Raw genomic sequence first — 22,538 nt, 5'->3', positions numbered from 1 at the left:
AAACATAGTGATAGTGAACCACCGTGTTGTGTAGGAATGAGTGCGGGGTGTCTGATGGGCCGTTGTCCCCGCACCGGTTCAGCCGGCTACAATAACAAACACTCCTGCTTCAGTGCGCGCTCCCTGAAGCCGCGGGAGCGCGCACCTAACTTGCAGTAACCATGGCAGCAGCGAGGACATCAAGGCGCATCGCCGTGCGACACATTCACTAAAGATCACCAGTTCGTCCTGCTCGGCTTCATCGCAGCAGCTGATCGAGATCAGACGGGATTTCCCCGGCATCAAGGCGGCTCCGGTGGCGATCTAAAGCTGTACGGTCTGTACAATCCGTTTTTCTCCAAGTTGTCTGCGCCCTCCTCTCGGCATGCTCGACAAACAGACTCGGAAAGCACCCGGCGGATTTACCCGACAACATGAACGTCTTCCTCCACTTTCGAAGTTGTTCCAGAGTGAGTAGACTTTGTGCCTGTCATCACATCATGTATACGTCCATGTTTACTTGTTCCTACGCTGGGAAGTCGGTGTAGACGGACAACAGGTGACCTGGTTTGAAGCGACAAATACGCTGATAAAATTAGATCTTACATTTTTCTTAATTGAGAATGTACAGTATACGTTACGATTTGAATCAGTTTACAAGAATTTTAATTTTTAGAAGTTTTTTTTCCTATACATAGAGTGTGCTTTGCAGTGTTAATCCTAAAAATGTTTTTAAAAAAAGAAAAGAAGAAGAAGCCACAAACTGCAGCAGATTCCCTGTGGGAGCAGCAGCCCACAGTCACTGAAGCGTCGCATACGCTGTTTATTCTCTTATATGAATATCATACGTGACGTCATGTGGTGTTGTTGGCCAATAGGCAGCGCTCCTCACGGTGAGCCACTGCTTTCACTGGGATGCAGGAGGCTCGTCAGGGCGGGGTGACTCCTCCACTGGAGCAGACAATAGGCCGGCCCAGCTGCATCAAGCTGCCACAGTTAGACACACTACCACCGGATGTTTACCCAAGCTCACCTGGAAAATAAAAGTATTCGCATGTTGTACGCTATTATTTTTGTTCAACCTGCTGCCAGCCCCCCCCCCCCTTTTTTTACCTTGATCAAATAGCTTATAATATTATAACCTATTTAAAAGTAATCTGAAAAAATAATTTGCCTAAATTTGAGTGAGTGAGTTGATGCATTTTCCCAAGCAAAGCTACCAATCATTTACTAGTTTCAACTTGTCAAATGTGATGATATGCTTCTTTTCTTTTGGTTAGTCCTCCATCCATTAGGCCTTCGGGTTTGGCCCGCTGGTCTCCTGTAACATTTGTGACATCGGACATATCTAGAAAATGACTGGTTGATTTATTGATCATTTTAGCTTAGTTGCAGTAAGCTATAAAGATTAAAATCACAGTAAAAATTAATGTTCACAGCTGAAGATTGAGATTAGTTCTGTAGGTTTTAAAAGTTTCCATTATTTACAGACGACGTGAAACGGTGTGAAATGTCAGCGTTGTTAGTGGTTCTATTTAGAGAACACCATGCAAATCGTTAAAATAACATTGTAACGCGACCGCAACACTGACGTTTATTTTGTGAATAAATAAATTTGGCCGGAAGTGGAGCCGTTGTATTTCTGATGGGCTTGACAACGTACTCTAAAAACCTGCAAAGGAAAGCGAACTGGGTGCCGCTGAGCATCGTCCTGGGGAGGGGGAGTCGAGATGTTTACTCCTTCTGATTTTCTGGAGAGATGCTAGCCACTCCACCGCCATGCCGTAGACAACCCGCCGGGCGCTTAGATGAAGCCTAACGGGGACTACAGCAGGGAGGGCGCGGGGTGGCTGTAACCGAGGGAGGGAGGATGTACTGGGCTGCTGGCTTCGCCTCTTCCCGGCCGTGTGTGGTTGAACTCGGGCGTAATCACAGCCTGCCCCTTGGGCTGTGTGGGTCCGAGCAGCAGCAGTCTTTGTATGGCTATATCATCACTTTCCCTTTACAGGACTACGGAGGCATCATGTCGGCTCTGGGCTCGGACTCCTGGTGGAAGAAGACTCTGTACATCACCGGGGGGGCCCTGCTGGCTGCTGCAGCCTACCTACTGCATGAACTGCTCGCCATCCGGTAGGGACGCTCAGCATGGCTGTTTCTCACCGCATTCTTGTGATAGGGGCTTCAGAGCCGTGAGTGTAATTGTTAACGACCCTGAAGGATGGGTGTCATTTCAATGGGATATGATAAAACCATGAATGGATAAGAGAGTCCTTCCATAGGATGGGGTTTCAGTGCAGATCTCGCGGTGGTTGCTGAGGTTTCAGTCACTTTCCCCCCCTCCCAAGGGCACCACTGTAGATGGAGAGAGAGAGAGACAGAGAGAGAGAAATCAAATATATAAAAAGCGAGTCACGCGTCCGCTCCCGTGCCAGATCCCGTGCCAGATCCGTCGGCACCTCAGCGCGTCTAAATGAGGCGCTGTGGAGTCACAGCGACCTTTCACGAACCGTGCCATTAGACACACAGCTGCATGCATATCCAAGAAAGCCCACCTATATTTACAGATGTGCCTTGTAGAGATGGCGGGTAGATGGGTCGGTGGATGCGATGTAATGGTGATTAACTCAGGGCTGTGCGTGCAGTGCAGGGAATGCGTGTCAGTGGAGGGATTATTTTGGGCCAGGCCAGTGCCGGGGACTAAGTACATCCTGTAACAGTGGCCTGGTAGTTTCTGCTTTCACCCCCCCACCACCGTGATAATCTCTGTAACCTTGCATTTCGTGCAGAGACTGCTGCCCAATCACGTGCAAGCTACTGAGGCTGCACCCCGCAGCCTGCCGGCATCATCTGTTCATGCCATGTGATGCTGGCACTGGCAGCAGCTCTGCCATTGTAGTCAGCCATTATTCTCCATGTCCCTTCTGTGAGGGATCCTTAATGTTTGCAGAGCTCTGCGGGGAGATTTCAGCAGCACGTTTCTAAAGACAGAAGTAAAGGGAGGATAGGATGCAGAGGACAGATCACACACAGTGGGACAGCGGACGAAGGTGTTGAAGGATACTTAGTGCAGACTGCACAGAGATGTGGATCCTGCACCACAATAACGTGGACAGAGACACACAGTGTCATACAACAGTGCTGTAATAAAGCCTCTCCTCATGAAGGTTATGATGCTCAGTTGAGTTTGTGGTGCTGTTGGACTGTATTGTGCTCAAGGGAGGGCGGTGTGGTGGCTTTAGTCTAAGATAGCTTTTGAAGGGGTCTTCTGTTGACTTTTCAGGTGCATCAAAGAGATTACAGTATTTAATGTGTTCATACTTTTGTTTCCAAACTTGACATGACTTCACTGCCTGGCAGATCTGTGCTATGTGGACAAACCAACAGAGGGATTTAGCCAACTAGATGTCCTGTTCTCACTGCACAAACTCCTCCATGTGACTCTTCCTTGGTGATTAATTGTAAATAAAACTATGTGAGTTGTAGCTATCTGCATGGCTGATGATGGGATTATGCCAAAAAGAATCACCTTTAATGCAACATTGTGTTTTAATGGTGAAAATTAAAGTCTCCTGTTAGCACTTCCTGTGTGCTGCATAAATATCATCTGGTGAGAAACGGGAACGATAGGTTTGACGTTACAGATCCAAACTGTATTTTTCTTTAATTCTGTGTAGCTGCTAAAGTAGCATGTAAAGCTTCAGCAGGTAATGTTTAAGTGTTAAGGTAAATGGTATTAAATGTCTGAAGTCAGGTAAACAGTAGTCTATTCGAATTCTGGATTTCTTTTTAGTTTGTTTGTTTTGCATATGCCCTGTTTTATGTCCCTCTTTGCAGCAATTATGACAGGCAAATGTAAATGCAACAAACAGGAGATGGACATATGGATGTAATCTGATCTCACTTAAATGAAGTATTTTTTGTATGTTGCAAACGAGACCTTAAATGACCAATATAGACCAAGCTCTAAAATGTATCCAAGTCAAACATCACTCAAGAAGTAGGATGTCATGGTAGCTACTTTTGCTGAAATAACTGCAATAAACAATATTATTGTCCTTTTAAGATCACTTTGTGCCACCGATAAAATGATAATATCAGAGCATAATAATGAAAATACAGCATTTTAAAGAACAATGAGACAATGATTCATAAGAATCTTCAGACAATGGAATTGGAATGTGAAAAGCTATTAAAATATGCTAAATAAATAAAAGATAAATGAACCTCACAACCAAAACAATTAAAACAAAGGGGCCTGTCAGCTCCTTCATTCCTTCCTCAGTGTATGCATGCACTGGCACCGTTGCTGCAGAGCCGCAGCAGTCCAGGAAACACAGGCAGGGAACACGTGTAGAACTGTTTATAATTGTGTTCAGACAGCAGGCACACAGTGTGACCGTAGCTGAGGGATGGAAAACGTCCAGCACCGCGTTTGGTCAAAACTATGACTCATTCAGTCAATAATTTCTCTTCTGACCGAAGCTCCTAATGCAACTCAGCTGAGTGAGGCGGAAGTTCACTATCAGCAGTATTCGCATATAAACTCAGATCGACACATTTCGCAGGACAATACACTGTGAAAGCACCATAACTGTTGTTTCTAGGGTCATTATGGTTACTTAAACTTTTACACATAGGCAATCATTTCTATATGACAGATTAGACGAAATCAGATGCAGTCTGTAATAGAATGGATTGTTTTCAGCCAGGACAACAAAATGTAGGTTAATGATGCGAACCTGCCGCAGTTGCTGAAAATAAAAGCCTGCATACAGCTGTCTGGTTTAAAAAAAAAGCAAACAGAGTTCAGGGACACAGGGACTCTCTGCTGTGTCACCATGCTATAATAAACTACAGGTGTGACCTTTTTCTCCCGGGAAGGTTTGTTAAAATCCAAAAGTGAACAGCAAGTCCAGCTTCCTGTTTAGAAACTCAGTTGTATTTGGTTTTAATCTCACATCTCTGACTGACCTAGAAAGCAGATGTACCAACACCAGTCGCTCTCAGCAACATTTATGACAGTTCCGTATTTGAATTTGACCATTGCTCTCCTTTAATTTTGTATAAATCCTCTCTTTACTAATGTTCCCGCTGACAACATAGATATCGAAGCTTACACAATCAGCTGTTTGCAGTTTGAAACACAACGTCCGCAGTGTGAGGAAATCCCTCAAAGCAGACACAAGTCAAGCCCCTTTGCGTTCTGCTGATTGTCAATCATGTAATTCCTCAAAAGCAAATGCTGATTATTTAAGTTGGCAGGTTAATCAAAGTTTGTTTTGACATCATAAAGTATGGGTTTTCAATTCAAATATACTGGTAAAAAGCCTAAGGAAAACAATGTGTATTTATTTAACTTATACCACAGACATTGCATAAAGCTTAAGTAGAGTCCAAACAACACCTACCAAAGATATTTTTGCCTTCATGTGTACAGGAAGGAACAGGAGCTGGACTCTAAAGATGCCATCATCCTCCATCAGTTCTCCAGGCCAAAGAATGGCGTGCCCAGCCTGTCACCCTTCTGCCTCAAAATAGAGACGTACCTGCGCATGCTGGATCTGCCCTACCAGGTGATACTGAGCAGACTGTCTCCAAACTGATTAAATTCACAGCTACACGAGAGGACCCTGAAGTGCTCTTTGATGTCCGCTTTCCAGAGATCACCAGCTGCTCAAACATCTTTGGCACCTCGTTTCTGTTGATTAAAGTCTGTAGTGTTTCCTCCTCAGCCGTGGCTGCTCATGCTGACTACCCAGTTCTTCCAATGCTCGTGATTAGTGACAAGTCAGTCGATGCACATGTCAGCTTCATGCAATCCATGGCTGTTTAAGTCACATGCTCACACCAAGATTCTCTATTTTTGATCTTCTTTGGTAAAAACCTAGACAGATGATTTGTTCTTGGCACTGAGTTGACCAGTGGTTCTCGGATATTTTGGCTTTTGATCCCTTGAAACAAAGCAATTTGTACTAGTGACCTTTTATATCTGGTTATTATTCAGTAATTCACTGAAGTAAGTTAAACTAGAAAAAAAGACTTGCAATTTACAGAAAGAATGGTCACAGTCTTTGCAGCAGAGGCCAAGTTATTTTGACTTTTAAGTCCTGGCTTTTGGTTAAAAGTGTGGAGCCTACAGTTCCCATAATGCAACTCAATAGCATCCCTTCCTGCTTGGTAAACAGACAAATCTTTCAAACTTCACTCTTTCAGAAGCTTTTCCACAGCCAGAGGAGGTAAGCTGATTAGCAAGCTGATGAACAAGCTAAACATATTGTGTATAATGTTTGAGGAGTCAACACCCACAAGTTGAGAACTAAACATTTTTAAAAGTCAACACAGGAAAACATTTGCAGTAAAAATTGGAATATTACAACTTTTTATTTGTCCATAAAATGTACATGGAATCATTCATATTCTCACATGAAGCCGTTCACCTCTGCAGAACTACTTTGATGGGAAGCTGTCGCCGCAGGGTAAGATGCCCTGGATGGAGTACAACCACGAGCAGGCTTCAGGGTCTGAGTTTATTGTAGACTTTCTGGAGGAGAAGCTGGGCGTCAACCTCAACAAGAACCTCACCCCGCAGGAGCGAGCCGTATCCCGAGCTGTCACCAAAATGGTTGAGGAGCACCTGTACTGGTAGGTTACAGCTGTGTCTTTGAAAACCTGTTGGAAAGTTTGACTCCAGTTGCTGCAGCCTTGTTCCAGTCTCCAGTGATCTCAGTGGAAAAATCCAAGGCGGCTGCGTGCATTGGGTTTTGTGTGACGCAACTGTTGCGCTTGAGGGCTAAAATTGTGCATTTACCAACTCTAATGTTTTTATTTACATATTCATATTTAATTCAGTGGTAAATTCAGTGTTAATTCAGTATATCAGGAACCAAAGTGACAGCTCTTATTGTTGAGTCCTAGATGCCTACTTTTTCATCGTCTTGCAGCCTTCCAGCTCAGGCTTAATCTATCCTCACCAACTCAACTGTGTTATCAGCCCTCCCTGTCTGTGGTGAGTCACCCCAGTACCGCTGGGTGAGAAAGACGCTGCTGCTAGGAAATCGTTTACCACTCCTCCCACAGCCGGAGAGGCTCAGAGTGTTTTCCATTACCTAAAAGCTCTATCCATCTTACACTGTCCACCTCCCTCACACACACACACACTGATGTAACACTGATCCATTGTGGCGTGGCCAGTTCTCCTCTATTAATAATGTCAGGGCACATTTTGAACTAAGAAAGTAAATGACCGTCTGACATGTGCAACCTCACTGTATGTGTTTAGGAGTATTGGAGATAGATTTGAGATCCTATCACATTTCTCCAAAGCTTTAGAAGCCATTCTTCCTTGCTCTCCTTCCTCTGCTCCTCCACCCACCCCTTGCCAGGTCTAGACCCACATATAGACCTATTGATTGAATTATTTATGTCAGGGAAGGGCAGTGTGGCGGCTTGCTGCTCTTTTAAGAGCTACAGAGTCACAGGCCAGCAGCAGCAAATGATGGTGAGGTCACCCACAGTGTTCCACCAGCCCTTCTGATTCATGCTGAAGAACTGTTCTTTATGCTTTATTCTCCATTGCCATCCACCATAAGCAGTCACGTGAGTTATTAGTTTGCTAGAGATAGTGGACAGTTTTGCCTTTCAAATATATATATGTTTTCAATAACTGTCTTCTGCCTGTGCGAATCAATATTTTTATGTTAACAATGGACCATATGGCTCTGTGCAGTGAGAATGGGTCCTGTGGTGACAAATTCACTGAGAATTATCAGCTGACTGTTCAGAGAATTTTAGCCTCTTGTAGTTTCCTATTTTGATTTTACAGCCCACACATTTACTGATCTGTTAATAACTATTAATAATAACCGTTAATAATGTTAGTGTTAATAATATGGCAGATGTTTTTATAGCTTGTTCAACTGCCCCAAGTAGTTCAAGGAATCAGCAAAGGCAATTTTAAATCTAAATATCATCAACTTTGCCACCTAAATAGTATTTTAACATTAAATAAGCCAAGCTGTCATTCTGTATTGATGATTTTATGAGCAAAACATGACTGTTCCTGTTCATATGACTTTTTCAGTTGTTACAATAGAAACCAATACTACTATTACTTAACATCATTGCATAAGACTTAAAAAGGTCATGTTTAAAATGAGTTTGTTTTGTTAACATGTTGTTTTCTGTCTCCCTTGAGCTTACAGACTAAATCTGAATTTGACATTTTAATCCACTAAAAAGGGTTTTTTTTGTGTCCAAAGTTTTTTTCCTTACTAGTCTGGAAACAAAGTATAGTATATCCTCTTGGCGCATCAGATATCAGATATCAGGTAACAGGAAGTAATACCATCACCACTCCCAGATGTAACATTGACCAGATGCTCTAATTCAGCATACACTGGTCAGCCAGTCCTCTTGGGTGAAGCAGGGGACTGCAGACTGGCAACCGCCCCATCATGGCTCATGGGTTTGCCACTACCCACAGAAATATGACATGAGGCTTCCAGGCTTTTAGACGAGCTGAGGAAGGAGCTCAGTCTGTATTTCCATTGAGGCTGTGTGAGAAAGTGCAAGTGTGTAAGGATATAGCAGCTTAATCTTGTTTGTGTCTACATGCGCAAGCAGCTTGCCTGGAAAGACATCAGACAGGCAGTGCAGAATCAATGGTGCACTGAATGTACCGAACATAACAGACTGTTATTCTTGAGTATTTTAATAAGATACATGCAGCTGAAAAAAAAAGAACGGTCTCTTATCGGTTTCATTTATTAAATCTATGGTAGTGACAAAGGAGGAGATCAATAGAAGCAGTGTTTTAGAGGGATTTTCAGGCTTTGTGTCAGGCTTGTTTGCACACATGGACACCAAATCTGTCTGTCTACTGCTGTGAGACAAATCTCTATTTGACGTCAGGAATGTTTGTGTAGACACCCATGTTTCCTTTTTAATTTGAACACAAAATCCGTGAAACACAGCAATAAGCGTGTGCTTCTGTCCAACAGGTTTTAATCCAAATCTGTAGCGGAATTTCTTCAATGTGCTCAGTCACCTCTCCTCCTCTAACCTGTTTCTGTATGAGAGGCAGCAGCGGACTGCAGCCTTTTCCTCATGTACATAACAGCAACAGCTGACAGTTTGAAAGGCTGAAAATATGATGCTGTCTCCTGGCAAGCAAGTTGAGAGCAGCTCGGTTGATGAATGGGCAGTGGGACGGATGTGGTGGTGGATTTTTATTGACTGGGACAAGGTCAATTGATCCAAACGTGGTAACAGGACACAGGGGCTGAATCTGTTTTAAAAGTCTTAATTGTGACACTGCTGTGCACCCTGCAAGACAAGCTCAGTTGCATGTTTTTATTAAGAATTTGAACTGCTGATAAAGAATTGTGTGCAGACATGAGGAATTGCTTTTGATATCCTGAAATTATGGCTTCTCACCATTTTGCTTAAGGATCTTTGGAGAAAGTTGTTTGTGAGGACCAAAGTGCATAGAACAGACAACATGTGTAATATGAGACTTGTTTAAAAGTTTTAAAGATCTTTGCTGAAGTCAGCACACAAAAAAGAAACAATCTTTGAAAAAGAGAAGTGAACTGGCTCAGACTTTAGTTATTGAGCAAATGCTTAAAGGAGGCGGATCTGACTGGACGTGAGGTGATCTGTGTGGAGTAGATGCTGTTGTTGATGCTGTAAGATGTAGAGTGGTGAGACTAATAGAGGGCGTAGCATCTTTGGCAGGAATGGCTTCCTTCAGCGGATCTCTGAGATTGTGTGCATGCTGTGTATGATAACCAAAGATCTGTCTTTGGTTGGGAATACTGCATGTGCAATGTCTGTAAGAATAAGAATTTCCCTTCAGGGATAAATAAAGGAATTCTGATTCTGATTTTAGTAAAGAGGCAGAGCTTCTAGGACCTCGCTTCTGTGTAAATGCTCTTTGGTTTGCTTATAAAATTGCTTTTTCTTACCAGAACTTTGAATGTGAGTTAACAGAGAATTTGCTAATTGCAGAGACAATGTTTTTAATCTTTATAATGGAACAACAAGTAGCAACCTTTTGTAGTCTAGACCTTAGAAAGATGAAGAAGAGCCTTTTACTTCTTGGCAAGATTCCACTTCTGACAGACGGCAAGTGTTAGGTCTGTAGTGTAAAAGTTTGGTGCCAGATGGTGCCTGCTTTGATATAATTACATTTTAGGTAATCAGTGATAACATGATGTTGTCTCCTGTGTGTGTCTTCTCAGGACAATAGCCTACTGTCAGTGGGTGGACAACTTGGAGGAAACTCAGAAGCTTCTGGCGATGAGCGGCCCCCTGAGCAACACTCTGAAGTGGCTGCTGAGTCACCTGAACGGCAGCATGGTGCGCAGGGAGATGTACGGCCATGGCATCGGTCGCTTCTCTAAAGAGGAGGTCTACGCACTGATGGAGAAGGACATGAGGACGCTGGCTACACTGCTTGGTAGGAGGAAGGCTGTGTGTCAGTACATGTTTGTGTGGATAAATGTTCTTAATGCCTCTTCTCCAATACTTTGCCATTAAAATGTATTCCATTAGACTTTCCTTATCAAATTTCTGAGCAACCTTGAAGAGATTACTCAAACTCTGCTGTATAATCTGATAACAGAGTCAACAGATTTTTATAACAGAATAGAAGCATTTGTTTTTACAAATCCCTTACCATTAGTGGGATGTGTTCTGTTTTGTTTCTAAAAGCACCAAACAGTTTCAAATGTTTTCAGAAACTCAGTCTGGTGGATAGATGTGGAGAAATCTAACAGCTTTCCACAGCAGCTGCTTTGTCATTTTTCTATAAAACCGAAGGTTAATGTCAGCAGCAGTCTAAGAAAAGTTAGTTTCTCCAATCAGACACAGTAATTATTCTTGTTGATATGTGTGATGTTGAAGTGACATCTGTATCAAGATGATTTGTTGTGATGTTGCCATGCCATAATGTCCAAAGGGAGGATTGTTGGTGGGCTCTGACATTAGGACAATATGGCCTAATGAAACAGTAGTGTTAGTGACTAATAGACCCTGACAAATAATTTCAGAATAGATAATGCACAATGATATACTGCATCCTGAGATGAAAGCCTATGAATAGATACTTAACATATGTGTACTGGAATAAGTAGCATTTAAATGGATTTCATTTCTTTGCAGTCAACATCAATTAAATATTAAATGTAAAGATTCAATCATATTTGTAGTTTCCAACATATATTTTGTTGTCTCTGTGTTTGGACTTAGTGAGGTATGGAAGAAATGAATGAAAACAGGGAAAGATCTGGATGTCAGCCACAGGGATACAATGTCAGAGTGTTCAGATGGAAACAAAGAGTCAGATGCTGGAAAGAAAAGTAATTTGCATCGATCTGTCTGTGCCATTTCAATGGGAGACTGTTGTAAAACGGAACGTTATTCTCAGAGTAAAAGCTTCAGTACGCTCTGTGAACACTCTGCTTCTCTTTTAATATTTTGCTGTTCCACACTCAAGTGCCAGAAGTGTGAATCTAAAATTTGCTGCTGCCAAATGTACATCTGTTCTAGCTTCACGATGAAGTGAACTTCATTTGAAATGTATTCTCTGAAGGCAAGGAGAAGATTATTGATTTAGCATCATATTTGAGGCCACAGTGTTTTATTTACCCTCTGTTTTATTAACACTGGTTACAGTTTTTTTATTTAAAAAAAACTGTCACCTTGTAAAGCATTAGAAAAGTGATTCAAAGTCAGGAGTGTTTGTATCACTGGAGGTTATTCTGTCAGGAGGTGTAAGGAAAGATTGTGTAGCGGCTTAGATTATTTGAAAAAATTAGACAGTGTGATTTAAAAAGATATATATTTACATATTGGATTTTAGGAGGAAAATAACTATCCATATTGAATCACCTAATTTGGTGCAATACTCACCAGTAAGCTACCAGCTTCAACAGGCTGACTGCACAGTACACACATACAACTAACCTGACTGCATTAGTTGTATGTGTGTATATTTAGCTTCCTCTGAGGGGTTGTGGTGGTGCTTCTGGCAAAAAAGATAGGAAACCACTGCATTATATCATTCAGATTGCTTTTTTAAAAAATCACTACTAAGGCTTTTTATGGTGAGTTAATTATTACCTTTAAAATTTCACCTTTCATATTGGTTTTAGTTTATTTTCATAGTTGTTTCATTAATTTAGGATTTAAAAAATACTGAACATTTCTCTGCAGAAGTACTCACTGTTTCTTCTCTTTGTGCAGGAGATAAGAAGTACTTTATGGGCTCCAAGATGTCAACATTAGATGCTACAGTGTTTGGGCATCTTGCACAGGCTATGTGGACTCTGCCTGGGACACGACCAGAGCAGCTCATCAAAGGTCAGTGGATATGTGAAGTGAGAAGAGTGAAGCAGAATATTTTAATATTAAAATATGAATTAGATATTGCATTTTTACTGGCTTTATGTTGAGAATTGTTATTACAACTACATTGGTAGATGTAGTTGTCTATTCCAGCCACTAGATGGCAGCAAGATTCTTCTTCAATGCAGTATTGCTGAGAAAGACTTTGATTGTTGGTTTGACACCTTGCACGCAGCAGGAAACACTGGAGTCTTTAATCTTTTCAGAGAGCAAAATCAAAGCTTGCAGTGTCACATATGAAGAGTCTTTGATAGGTAATTTATGAAGATAAGCAACACAATAAAGGGATAACACAAAATATTTCACAAAGTGTCCACAAAGATGTGTTGTCTTCCTCTGTATCACACTCAGACTGTCAGTAAGCACCAGTGACACCAGCGACAGGCTTGTGCATGTCAATCTGCTGTGTCTGATGTCTATACAGGAGAGCTGATCAACCTGGCCATGTTCTGCGAGCGGATGCGGAGGAGATTCTGGCCCGAGTGGTTTGTGGAGGTGGAAGATCTTTATTATGATGGAGACAGTGAGAGCAGCAGCGGTGGCTCCCCTACAGGCCTGGTGGACTTTGGCCTCTTCTCCAGGACTGACACTCTGGACGACAGCGATGCCAGCAGCCACTCGGCCGGACACACACCCTCCCCCGACTCCGACCACTCACTCTTTGACTCAGACGTGGGCACGGGATCTGACAATGACATTCAGCTTAAGGAGGAGTTAATGCCTGACCTGGAGGTTTGACTTAAGAAAGGCTGTAATTGGCTGACATATTGAGACTGACAGGAGGCGGGAAAATTTAGCTTGATAAATCTGGCAATTTGGACAAGTTGCCAGACGACAGCTATTCCAGAAGAAACTATTCTAGCTCCTCCACACCCTATAACCCAAATGATACACCCTCCTGATGGGCAGACTGGGTATTATATGCAGAGCATACAAACTGAACCTCATAATACACATGTTAGTGTATGGTTTGTCCCCTTCTGTAACGTCAGAACTGTCTCTGGGGCAGTTCCTCTTTGCCTTATTTGTCTCGTCCCAAGATACAGAAGCAGGCGTTGTGAAAGGTTAACGCAAAGGAAACATCTCATCTCATGAAAAGTGCGCAGATTACAGAAGAGTGTCGTAGACAAGACAGGTGGCACTTCACTTGCTATGAAACGATGCAACTAATCACCACTCTGCCATGTGTCTTAACGCACAAACCCATTTGAACAGGTGGAGATTGATCAAGTGGCTAAAAGGAACAGCTGCTGTGTCTCGGTTGTTAACTACCTGTGTGCTGGAGAGGAAACACAGATGACACAGAGTGCCAGTCCGTACTTTAGATTGATCCCTCACGTCATTTCCTTTATGCTACTGTATGTCGGAACAGTCTGTACTAAAACATGATGTGCTGTACTGTATGTCTCCATCAGGCCACAACCCAAGGTGTACTTGTAGTGCTATAGTATAGAAGTGAGAAGGGGAGACAAGCAGATTTGTGCCTGTTTCATTTACTGATTATCGTCCTCATTTCTCTCCATTTAGTAATTATTTGTTTGCACTTTGTTGTTGGTGAGGCTGGAGCTTCCAATCCTTCATTTAAACATCTCTTTGGTAGTAAAGAGCTGTAATTTGTATATTTCACCACTAGATGGAGTCAACAGTCAGCTTGATGCCTCCTTTTTCTGTAACACCAAGGTCATTCCATCCTGAACACAGTGAATTATTTCTCCTTCAGTCTTTTAATATTGTCAGTCCTATAATATTGTGGTTTCCATCCACCTGTCTGTGTAGGTGTGATGTGCATATGCATGTATACTTGCATAATGCAGCAAATCAGCCTTAGTTCTTTCAGACTAAAGTGGAGTCTGAAACAGTTTTTGTTGTGATATAATTTATTATCAGTGCCACTTAACTATTCTTTCTATATGATCTATTGTCAAATATCTATTTTTTGTTGATCTTTGTTTTTTTTTTATTGCTCTCAAGGAGAGATGTTATTTTGCACTAGTGGAAATTATTTTCACCTTATTTTAAAGGGGGCAGTCTGCTCTGGGGGTAGAAAACAGTGTAAGCCAAGTGAATGGGAAACATAAATGTGTATATCAATAGAGTGAGTGTTCTGGTAATGATTGTGCTGGGAAGGGGACTGTGCTGCTTATACCGACTGTGTGTATGTGATTGTTACTGGGGGAAGCAGTTGGTGAAGATGTGTTTGCAGAGTCAGAATACCAAATCAACAGAACTAAACATTGCTAGTTTAAAAATATTGCGTTTACAATGGACCAAAATGTCTCTGGAAGTGTTTTGTCTGTCATGTTAAGCATGGTGGAAGTGCTTGTCAGTGCAGTATAATTACTGTACAAATATTGTGGTGCATGTAGAACAGATGCGACTAATTAAAGGGTCGGTTCACCCAACTCAACCAAAAACATTTTGTCTCTCAGTGCTACGCTGATAGCTTTGGATTTATGTCTCCACATTTTGACATTTCTGCTTCAGCCTCAATACAATAAAGGGGGAAGACATTTTGTTTGTGGTGTTCATAGCATTAAAAGCAGATATGAGGAGCAACATCTCATTCCAATTCCTGTTTTTTTGCATGATCCACAGAACGTGCTGTCATCACTTTTCATCAAGGTTATTTCTCTAAATGAGATCCAATTAAAACTGTAGTACCAGTTTTTCCAAAAGGCAAGGTCAAGCAAATGGTAACAAACTGTTCAAATGAATTAGAACACATGTAGCATCCTAATTGTAAGATTGATTTGACAGGCTAACGAGACAGACTTCTTGTTGTGGTAATGTTATTATAAGGTAGTTTTACAAAGATAACAAACATCTTCACTTTTTTAATATTTTTTCCATCTATGGTGTCATAGCCAAAATGCTATTCCCTCATTTACAGACTTAGTTGGGTTAAAGAATGATAGTTCTAGTCCCAAGAAGAGAACAGACCTGCTGTGGCCATTTTTTCTGGACTCTTTTTTAAAATGACTTAAAGCTGCTATAATCAGAATTTTTGTATTAACAAAGGATCCAATACCAGTGTGTAATCTGGAAGCTGGAAGATGATACTATTTCACTTTTAACATCTTGTTTCTGCAGCCCCCTAGTGGTGAAAAAAAACTGTTAATGCAGCTTTAAATGTCATTATTTAGTTCTGTGGGCACCTAAAACAAAATCATATTCACCTTAACTGTATTGGAGTGGAGAATAATATGGACACCTGGACACACCAAGACTATCTGCATGGCCACACACCACCTCCTGGGGGAATTGAGAAGACATTTTTTTTTTTTTCTTTTTTTAGTTTCAGTGAAGTGACCCTTTAAATGAGAAACCTGGGCAGACAGATGACACAAAGCCAGAGTGAGGTTTAGATTCTGGGACTCTTGAGACAACCTTCCTCCATCATGTCATCCTGTGGTTTGCATCCTGACCTGGTCTGGGTCGGGTGCTTTTCAGTATACAGTTGGACTGCTTTAATCAAGCCATATTAAAACTAAATGTCTTGTTATTTGAACCATGTCATAGCATTACTGCTCGGGTAATGTAAATATTGTATGTGTGACAAAGTGTACCATACTGTATGTAGAGCTGACTGAAACTACCTATGGATGTGCAGTCATTTACTGGAGCGACTGGATGATTTCAATAAAGAATAGCTGTGACAATTTTAAAGAGGCCGTTGTTACGAGTTTAATTTGCATCCTTATCATGTGTCTCGGGTTAATAAAAGGGTGTCAATGTCCTGGCACTGATTTATTGAGTTCTGTAGTTTAGTAATAATAACAGCCCCCAGATTGTGTTATATTGTCATACCACTTACTGTATTTTATGTATGCGGTTCTGTGTTTTCAATCAGGCTAACAAGTCGCAATCATTCAGGTGCAAAGGGGTGCTGATTAAGACTCTGCCAGTCGCTGGAGGGGAGACAAGGGGAGAGGAGCAGATGGAGCAGGAACTGGAGGAGGAAAAATTACAAGGAATGAGAAAAAAATTCAGGAGATAGGATGAGGTTGAACTTGGGCTGAAGAGGCAAAACAAAAAGTGTAAGTAACCAGGAGCAAGAGGAGAAGGAGGGATAAAGAGGAGGAGAGGAGCAGGTGGTGGAAAGGAGAGAAGGGGTGAAAAGGCCAGGACTGAGGACTGAAGGGGTACAGGGAAGTCACTGGGGAGGAGGAGGCGAGCATCAGGATATTTTGGAGGGGGGAGATGGAGAATTAATGTATAAGAGGAGGAGGAGGATGGAGAGTGCAGAGGGGAAGGAAAAGGAGTTAAGTCGATGGGGAGGAGGAAAAGCAGATAGGAAAAACAGGAGTGGGAATGAGAGGAGAGGAGAGGAGAGGGTGGCTGGGCTAGGGGCCCGGGGAGGAGAAGTGAGGGCCACGGATCAGGAACCAGGCTCCCGGGGGATGGAGCAGGTGCAGGCTGTGAGCAAGGCCTTTGGGCCTGAAGGGGCTGCCAGAGCTTAAAACAATCTGCACTGCTCCTTTTTTAATTTGGCTCTCTGTACAGCCCACCCTCCACACTGACTGTCTCTTCGTCTCTCTCTGCTTAACAGATCAGCGATCCACAAAGAGGGGTAAACACACACAGAGCAAAATTAAAATCGGAACTCCCCTGGCACCGTAAAACAAATTAGAGCAAACAAATTACAGACAGTCAACACACAAATAGTGGAGCATCTGTGGCTCTCTGGACTACTGAAGCCGGTGGCTACCTCCCACACCACCACCACCACCGCCTATAGTACATGTTCACAATAAACTATTCTATTTTATGTTAAAGGTATTGTTTAGCTGTGCTTTGAGCTAATTGCTAACGTCAGTGTGCTAACATGATCACAGTTACAATGCTAAGGAGCTGGTATACTGTTTATCATGTTCAGCATCTTAGTGTAGTGTGTTATCATGCTAACATTTACTGATCAGCACTAAGTACAAACTACAGCTGAGGCTGATTTGGCCATACTGGGCAAATTGAAATTTTGACTTGATGATGGTGGTAGATGGAATGTTGAGGAACTTATCAAAGTTATTACAGTTCATCCTGTGAGGAGCATGGCTGTCTGTACTAAATTCAGCAACAAACCATTCAACTGGTGTTGAGATATTTCACTCGCAACCCAAAATTTCATATTAGCTCATTGGGAAAAGACAGAGGTTCCAAGTCATTGGTATTCATCCTCTGGGAACCATGATAGAAAATTTCATGGCAAAACATCTGAAAGTTGTCAAGAACTTTGTTGTCTGTCCACCAGCCAAAGAGGTGGACAGACAGACACAGATTCTGCCATCCCGTGAGCCACATTATCAGCATAGCTAAAAATATAAACTAACATTAGAGAGTTCAGATTTCATTAAAGATATCAAGATTTGAGGCAAAGAAACAGCAAAGGCCTCCTTTTCAGAGCTTATACAGGGAAAAAATAGACATGAAGGGTTATGCTGCCAAAAGCTTGGGCAACAAATTGGGTGTTTGTAACTGAGAGAAGTGTGCAGATACGTTTTGTGATAGTTTTGGTGCCATTTTGGCACATATGACAAATAGCTTGCAGCTTGTATACTCTCAATCGTTTTCAGCCACTTTCAAAAGGCCTTGTGCAAAAAGCTGGGTCTCACTAGCTGAAGTAGTCAAGTTAAAGAAAATTCTTTTTTGTTACAATGCATATGTTATTTTTGTAGATTTGGCCATCGTTTCTGTCATCCTTGTTATTTTTTGATTGAGATACAAGATTTTGTAGCAACACAACAAAATGAACATGATTTTGGGTGGCCGCTATCTGGAATCACAGCAAGATACTTAGAAGAATCGGAACAGAGCAAGAAAAGCAAGCGCATGGCAGTCATACAGGTTGCAATCTAACTGACAGTTTATTTAAACTACATTATTTGGAGGTGAAATTGAAGGGGCTGCAGAGGCTCAGGATTGTCCATTGATCCAATGAGGTCTGTGGTTCAATCCCTGGCTCCAGCTGCATGTTGACGTGTCCTTGGGCAAGGCAGTGAACCCCAGTGGCTGTTGGTGTGTGAGTGTAATTGTGACTGGCAGAGCATAGAAATATTGTGGGTGTATTAGATAGGATACAAGCCTTTGCAATCAGTGTATGAATAGGTGAATGTGACAAGTTAATATAAAAATGACTTACATTACATTTTGATAAAGGGTTCTTGGAGTGACTAAAAATGGAAATTACAATGCAACTCTTGCAATGCGCTGTACACCACAGATCTTAAACAATGCATTTATTACTGTATGTTGTCACCACTTGTGCAAATTACCATGAATATTTATCTGCACATATCATATAAAATTTAACAATTAAAAAATTACAAAAAGATTGATTTAATTTGTATCCAAGTATCACTATAAATTCACAGAGTTTTGTATCTCACAAGTATTTGATTTGTTACTGTGTTTGCGTGTTTGTGTTTACTTTCTTTGTGTGAGCTCATTTGGTCTTGGCTGGCCCTCTCCCTCAGTCCTGTGGCCCCTCTGGCCCTCTGGCAGTGGCTGTGGCCTGTCCATCTGCCTCCTACTGTCTGGGTCTGGTGGGACAGGAGCAATGGAAGACCCCCCACATCCCTCTCAAATATCCCCCCATCGAACACCCTCGCTCCAGCCCCCAGGCCAGCTGCTCAGGCCCCAGAATCTGCACAGCACTGCCAGGTGGGCCCCAGGACACGCAGTTGGACCCCTTCATGTACACACTCGTACATGGAGCAGCGCACAAACACACACACATACACACACACTCACAATACCAACACATATGCTCAGTAAGCCTCTTTACAAATGGAAGCCATGCAACACACACGCTTACACGGGTGGCCCACACGAAAAAAAAACAACTTCTTCTCTCTCTCACTCTCTCTCTCTCTCTCTCTCTCACACACACACACACACACGGATTCGTATGTGCCAGCCTTTTAACACACAGCCTTTGAATGCTCAGGTGTTTCCCACAGCACCCCATAATGGTCTGAGTTCACAGGGGTGAGACACCAACAGGTGGCGCTGTTTTCTTTACTAATTACAGCTTTATTTATTCGCTGGCATGTGAATGCTTCCAGATGACTTTGGCTGGCCTGCTCATTTACAGGATAAAAGCCAATGTGTGTGTATGCGTGTGTTTTCTCGGATGCTTTCATTTGTCCTACGGGACACAAGCTATCACCTGCCTTTTAGTACTCATAATACACAGAGTAGTATTTTTGATATGTTTTTCCTGTCAGCATTTTTTGTGCTAGTACAAAATGAATTATGTTAGGTGAAATATGTCATCTGCAACACTGTCTCTCAGTGCCAATAGCCCCAACAGGATGTTTATGCGACTCCTGAGCTAACGGTAGATTCATGAACTTGCAGGTAAACAGGTCACAAAGTGTGATCGAGCCAATTCTTTTGTACAATAATACAAGTACAGAGTTCTACTAGAATCAGTGCTTGCCCACTTTTGGTATAGGTTGGTATATTGACAACAAAATGCAACGAAGTACAATTTAACTCCACTGAGCAAATAAATCATGATGTACAAGAGGCATTGACCAGAGTTTCAGCTCTTCTGGAGAAATGAATAATTGTAGTTGTCAAAAACATCAAATTTGTGTGGACCAATAACTGAAACAACATTTATGCTGTATTGTTAAGATCTGGATGGAAACATACAGTATTGCTTTTAAAGGTGATATGGAAGACCACCTAGTTTCTAAATTTCATTGTCTTCTGTTTAGACTGAACCAAAACAATGAGCTGATTGCTGCTTTATTTGTACCATTGTTAATGTATTAATTATGGAAGCTATTTTTTTTAAAATGTCATTATATTAAGATTTGTACTCTTTGTGTGTGTATTTGTACATGTGTACATTGTGCGACTGAGTTTTGGTTTTGATGTCATGGCTCGAAAACCTCTGGGCAACAATTTACCTGTTGGTACTTTGTATCTGAGAGGGGTCATAACAGAACGTTTGCATAAGTTCTGACTTGGTACTGACTGGTGCAGTTTGAGATTTGCCCATTTGCCCCTGGTCCCTTTTAGATTTAAACCTGTAAAGTGTGAAGAGACAGTCAGGTATTTTATCATAGATGAAGTGATTGCTGTTCTCTTTAACTTTCTCTGATTATTGTTCATCCATTAATCGTCCGACGTTTAAACTTTTGCTTGTCAAGTTGCTTTCACTTTTCTAGATCCTTGGAGACAGAGTGAGTCAGTGAGTCTCCTGATACCGTGATGTGTTGTAGCAGAAAGTCAGAGACACCGCCATGGACCAGACCCTATCATAGCTCCCCTTCTGTCAGCCCATTATCTTTCTCCCACATGCTCCTCTTTCCTTTTCACTTCTCTCCCTCCCCTTGCCTTCCTCTGGATGTTATCTCCAGCCGCTTATGCCCTAATACCTCAATTGTTGTACTCTAAAAACAATAATTAGCAATCCCAAACGAGACTGAGGGGCGAATTTAACAGCTTTCTTCTGATGTGCCCCCCCACCCCCCGTTTTTTTCTTTTTATCTCCCCCTCCTTTTTTCATAAGAGCAAAGAGAGGTGATGGGGGGGGGGGGGGGGGGTATTGGCAAAGCCTCTTTAAACTCTCTGGTATTATGGAGGATTATTTTGTGCTGAGATCCTGGCTTGTGTGTCTGTTTTTTTTTCTCTCCTTTTCTCTTCCTGGTTGTGGCAGACACGCTAGGTAAACAGTTTGTGTCACACTTGATTGCGTTTGAGAAATTAAAAAACAGGAATAACAATAGGCCAGGGCTGGGGATGAGGACTGGCGGGACACTGACACCATAAGACCCTGCCTCTTTGGGGACCCCTGGTTGGTACGCTGTGTGACAGAGCGACCCTCAAAGCCATAACAATACAAGACCTCGTCCTTCAGAGAACACTCTTCGCTCCCAGTCTCTGAGTCTATCTGCACTGGGCCATCTGCTCTCCTTCTCTCCTCTTCCTCCTCCTCCTCCTCCTCCTCCTCCATGACTCCTTTTGGAGAGACTCTGGCTCAATTATTCAAGTGTTTACAAGCACAAACACTCTGCCAGGTTGGAGGTGTGTATGTGTGTGAGTGTGTTTTCTTGACATATTCCCCTTGTGATTCACATACACTCTGTGTACATACACACAGACAGTACAACATCTGTGCCTGTCACTGAAATCAGTGCAAAAGTTAGAATAAAGCAAGCCACTTACAGTTTACACTGAACAAAGCTCAACTACGCAAAATGCTCCTAGAAAGCTTCTCAGTAAAATATGGTTCTCTCTGTGATGAAATGTAGATCAGCAGAGTGCTGTGAAAACAGCTTGAGAGGGTATGTCACCGAAATACACATCTCTGTGTAGGAGCGCAGTTAGAATCCATCCCTATAGAGGGCAGTGTGATACTACAAAAGCAGTCTGGTGAGTATGTTTTCAAAGACAACATGAGCACTAGTAGGAGCTCACACAGAGATGTAACTAACTGTTCATTATTTACACCTATTAATTTTGTGACAGTGTTGTTTATTGGTAACGACTTCAGATTTAAATAGGACCAATCACAAGAAACAAATTAAAAGTGGATAAATGTCAAGTTAAAGACATTACAGATTCAGGTTCAAGGTATGCAATGTTGCTCAGTGCGGTTAAGCTGCTCATGCATGCCTATTTCCATTTTTCTCTGTTACTCTTTTTTCTTTTTTCTTTAGGTTGTATTCTATGCGTGCAGGTGTAGCAAAATCAAATTTTGTCCCCATTCAAGCACAACAAGAAAATCACTGTAACTAAAACTAAAACCACAGCTGCAGTCAAACTTGCATGTAGATTAGAGATGTGAATACCTCGCTTCATCAAAGACAAAGCAACAGCTAAAGATAAAATCTAGCCACATGTAAACTTTCAACCCTAAACTTTAAGTTTAACTTCAGTTGAATCAAACATTCAAGCTAACTGTAACAGCCAGTTAACTCCAAAGCTAAAACATAACCTACTAAAGATAAATCTATAAACTTCAAGTCAAATCTTAATACATATCTAAATCAGAAACATTTACATAAACCTGAGACTACACTTAGTAATAAAGTAAACAGTGTTTTGCATGTAACAATTGTGTGAGAAATACTGTCTATCTTCACCATACTAAAGAAATGAGTTAAATAACAGCTCTTACAGCAAGTCTTGTGACACTG

The 22,538-nt window shown here is 41.9% G+C and overlaps 1 protein-coding gene across 2 annotated transcripts; it reads left to right on the top strand.

Moving 5' to 3' along the window:
* Nucleotides 1-98: 98 nt before the first annotated feature.
* On the top strand, nt 99-16,038 carry faxcb (failed axon connections homolog, metaxin like GST domain containing b). Of its 2 annotated transcripts, XM_046398852.1 has the most exons (7): nt 99-449; nt 1,988-2,109; nt 5,417-5,552; nt 6,425-6,621; nt 10,221-10,438; nt 12,226-12,342; nt 12,812-16,038. In XM_046398852.1, the coding sequence occupies exons 1-7, from the start codon at nt 414-416 to the stop codon at nt 13,123-13,125; spliced, it is 1,140 nt and encodes a 379-aa protein (XP_046254808.1). In that variant the 5' UTR covers nt 99-413; the 3' UTR covers nt 13,126-16,038. The 2 variants fall into 2 exon arrangements, with proteins under 2 accessions (XP_046254808.1, XP_046254807.1); XM_046398851.1 differs by lacking the exon at nt 99-449 and having other exon boundaries at nt 1,313-2,109.
* The last annotated feature ends 6,500 nt before the right edge of the window (nt 16,039-22,538 follow it).

Source organism: Scatophagus argus, chromosome 9, assembly GCF_020382885.2.
Source record: "Scatophagus argus isolate fScaArg1 chromosome 9, fScaArg1.pri, whole genome shotgun sequence".
In the NCBI taxonomy this organism is placed as follows: domain Eukaryota; kingdom Metazoa; phylum Chordata; class Actinopteri; family Scatophagidae; genus Scatophagus; species Scatophagus argus.
The sequence above is the reverse complement of the archived record's forward strand: the minus strand, read 5'-3'. Positions and strand labels throughout refer to the sequence as shown.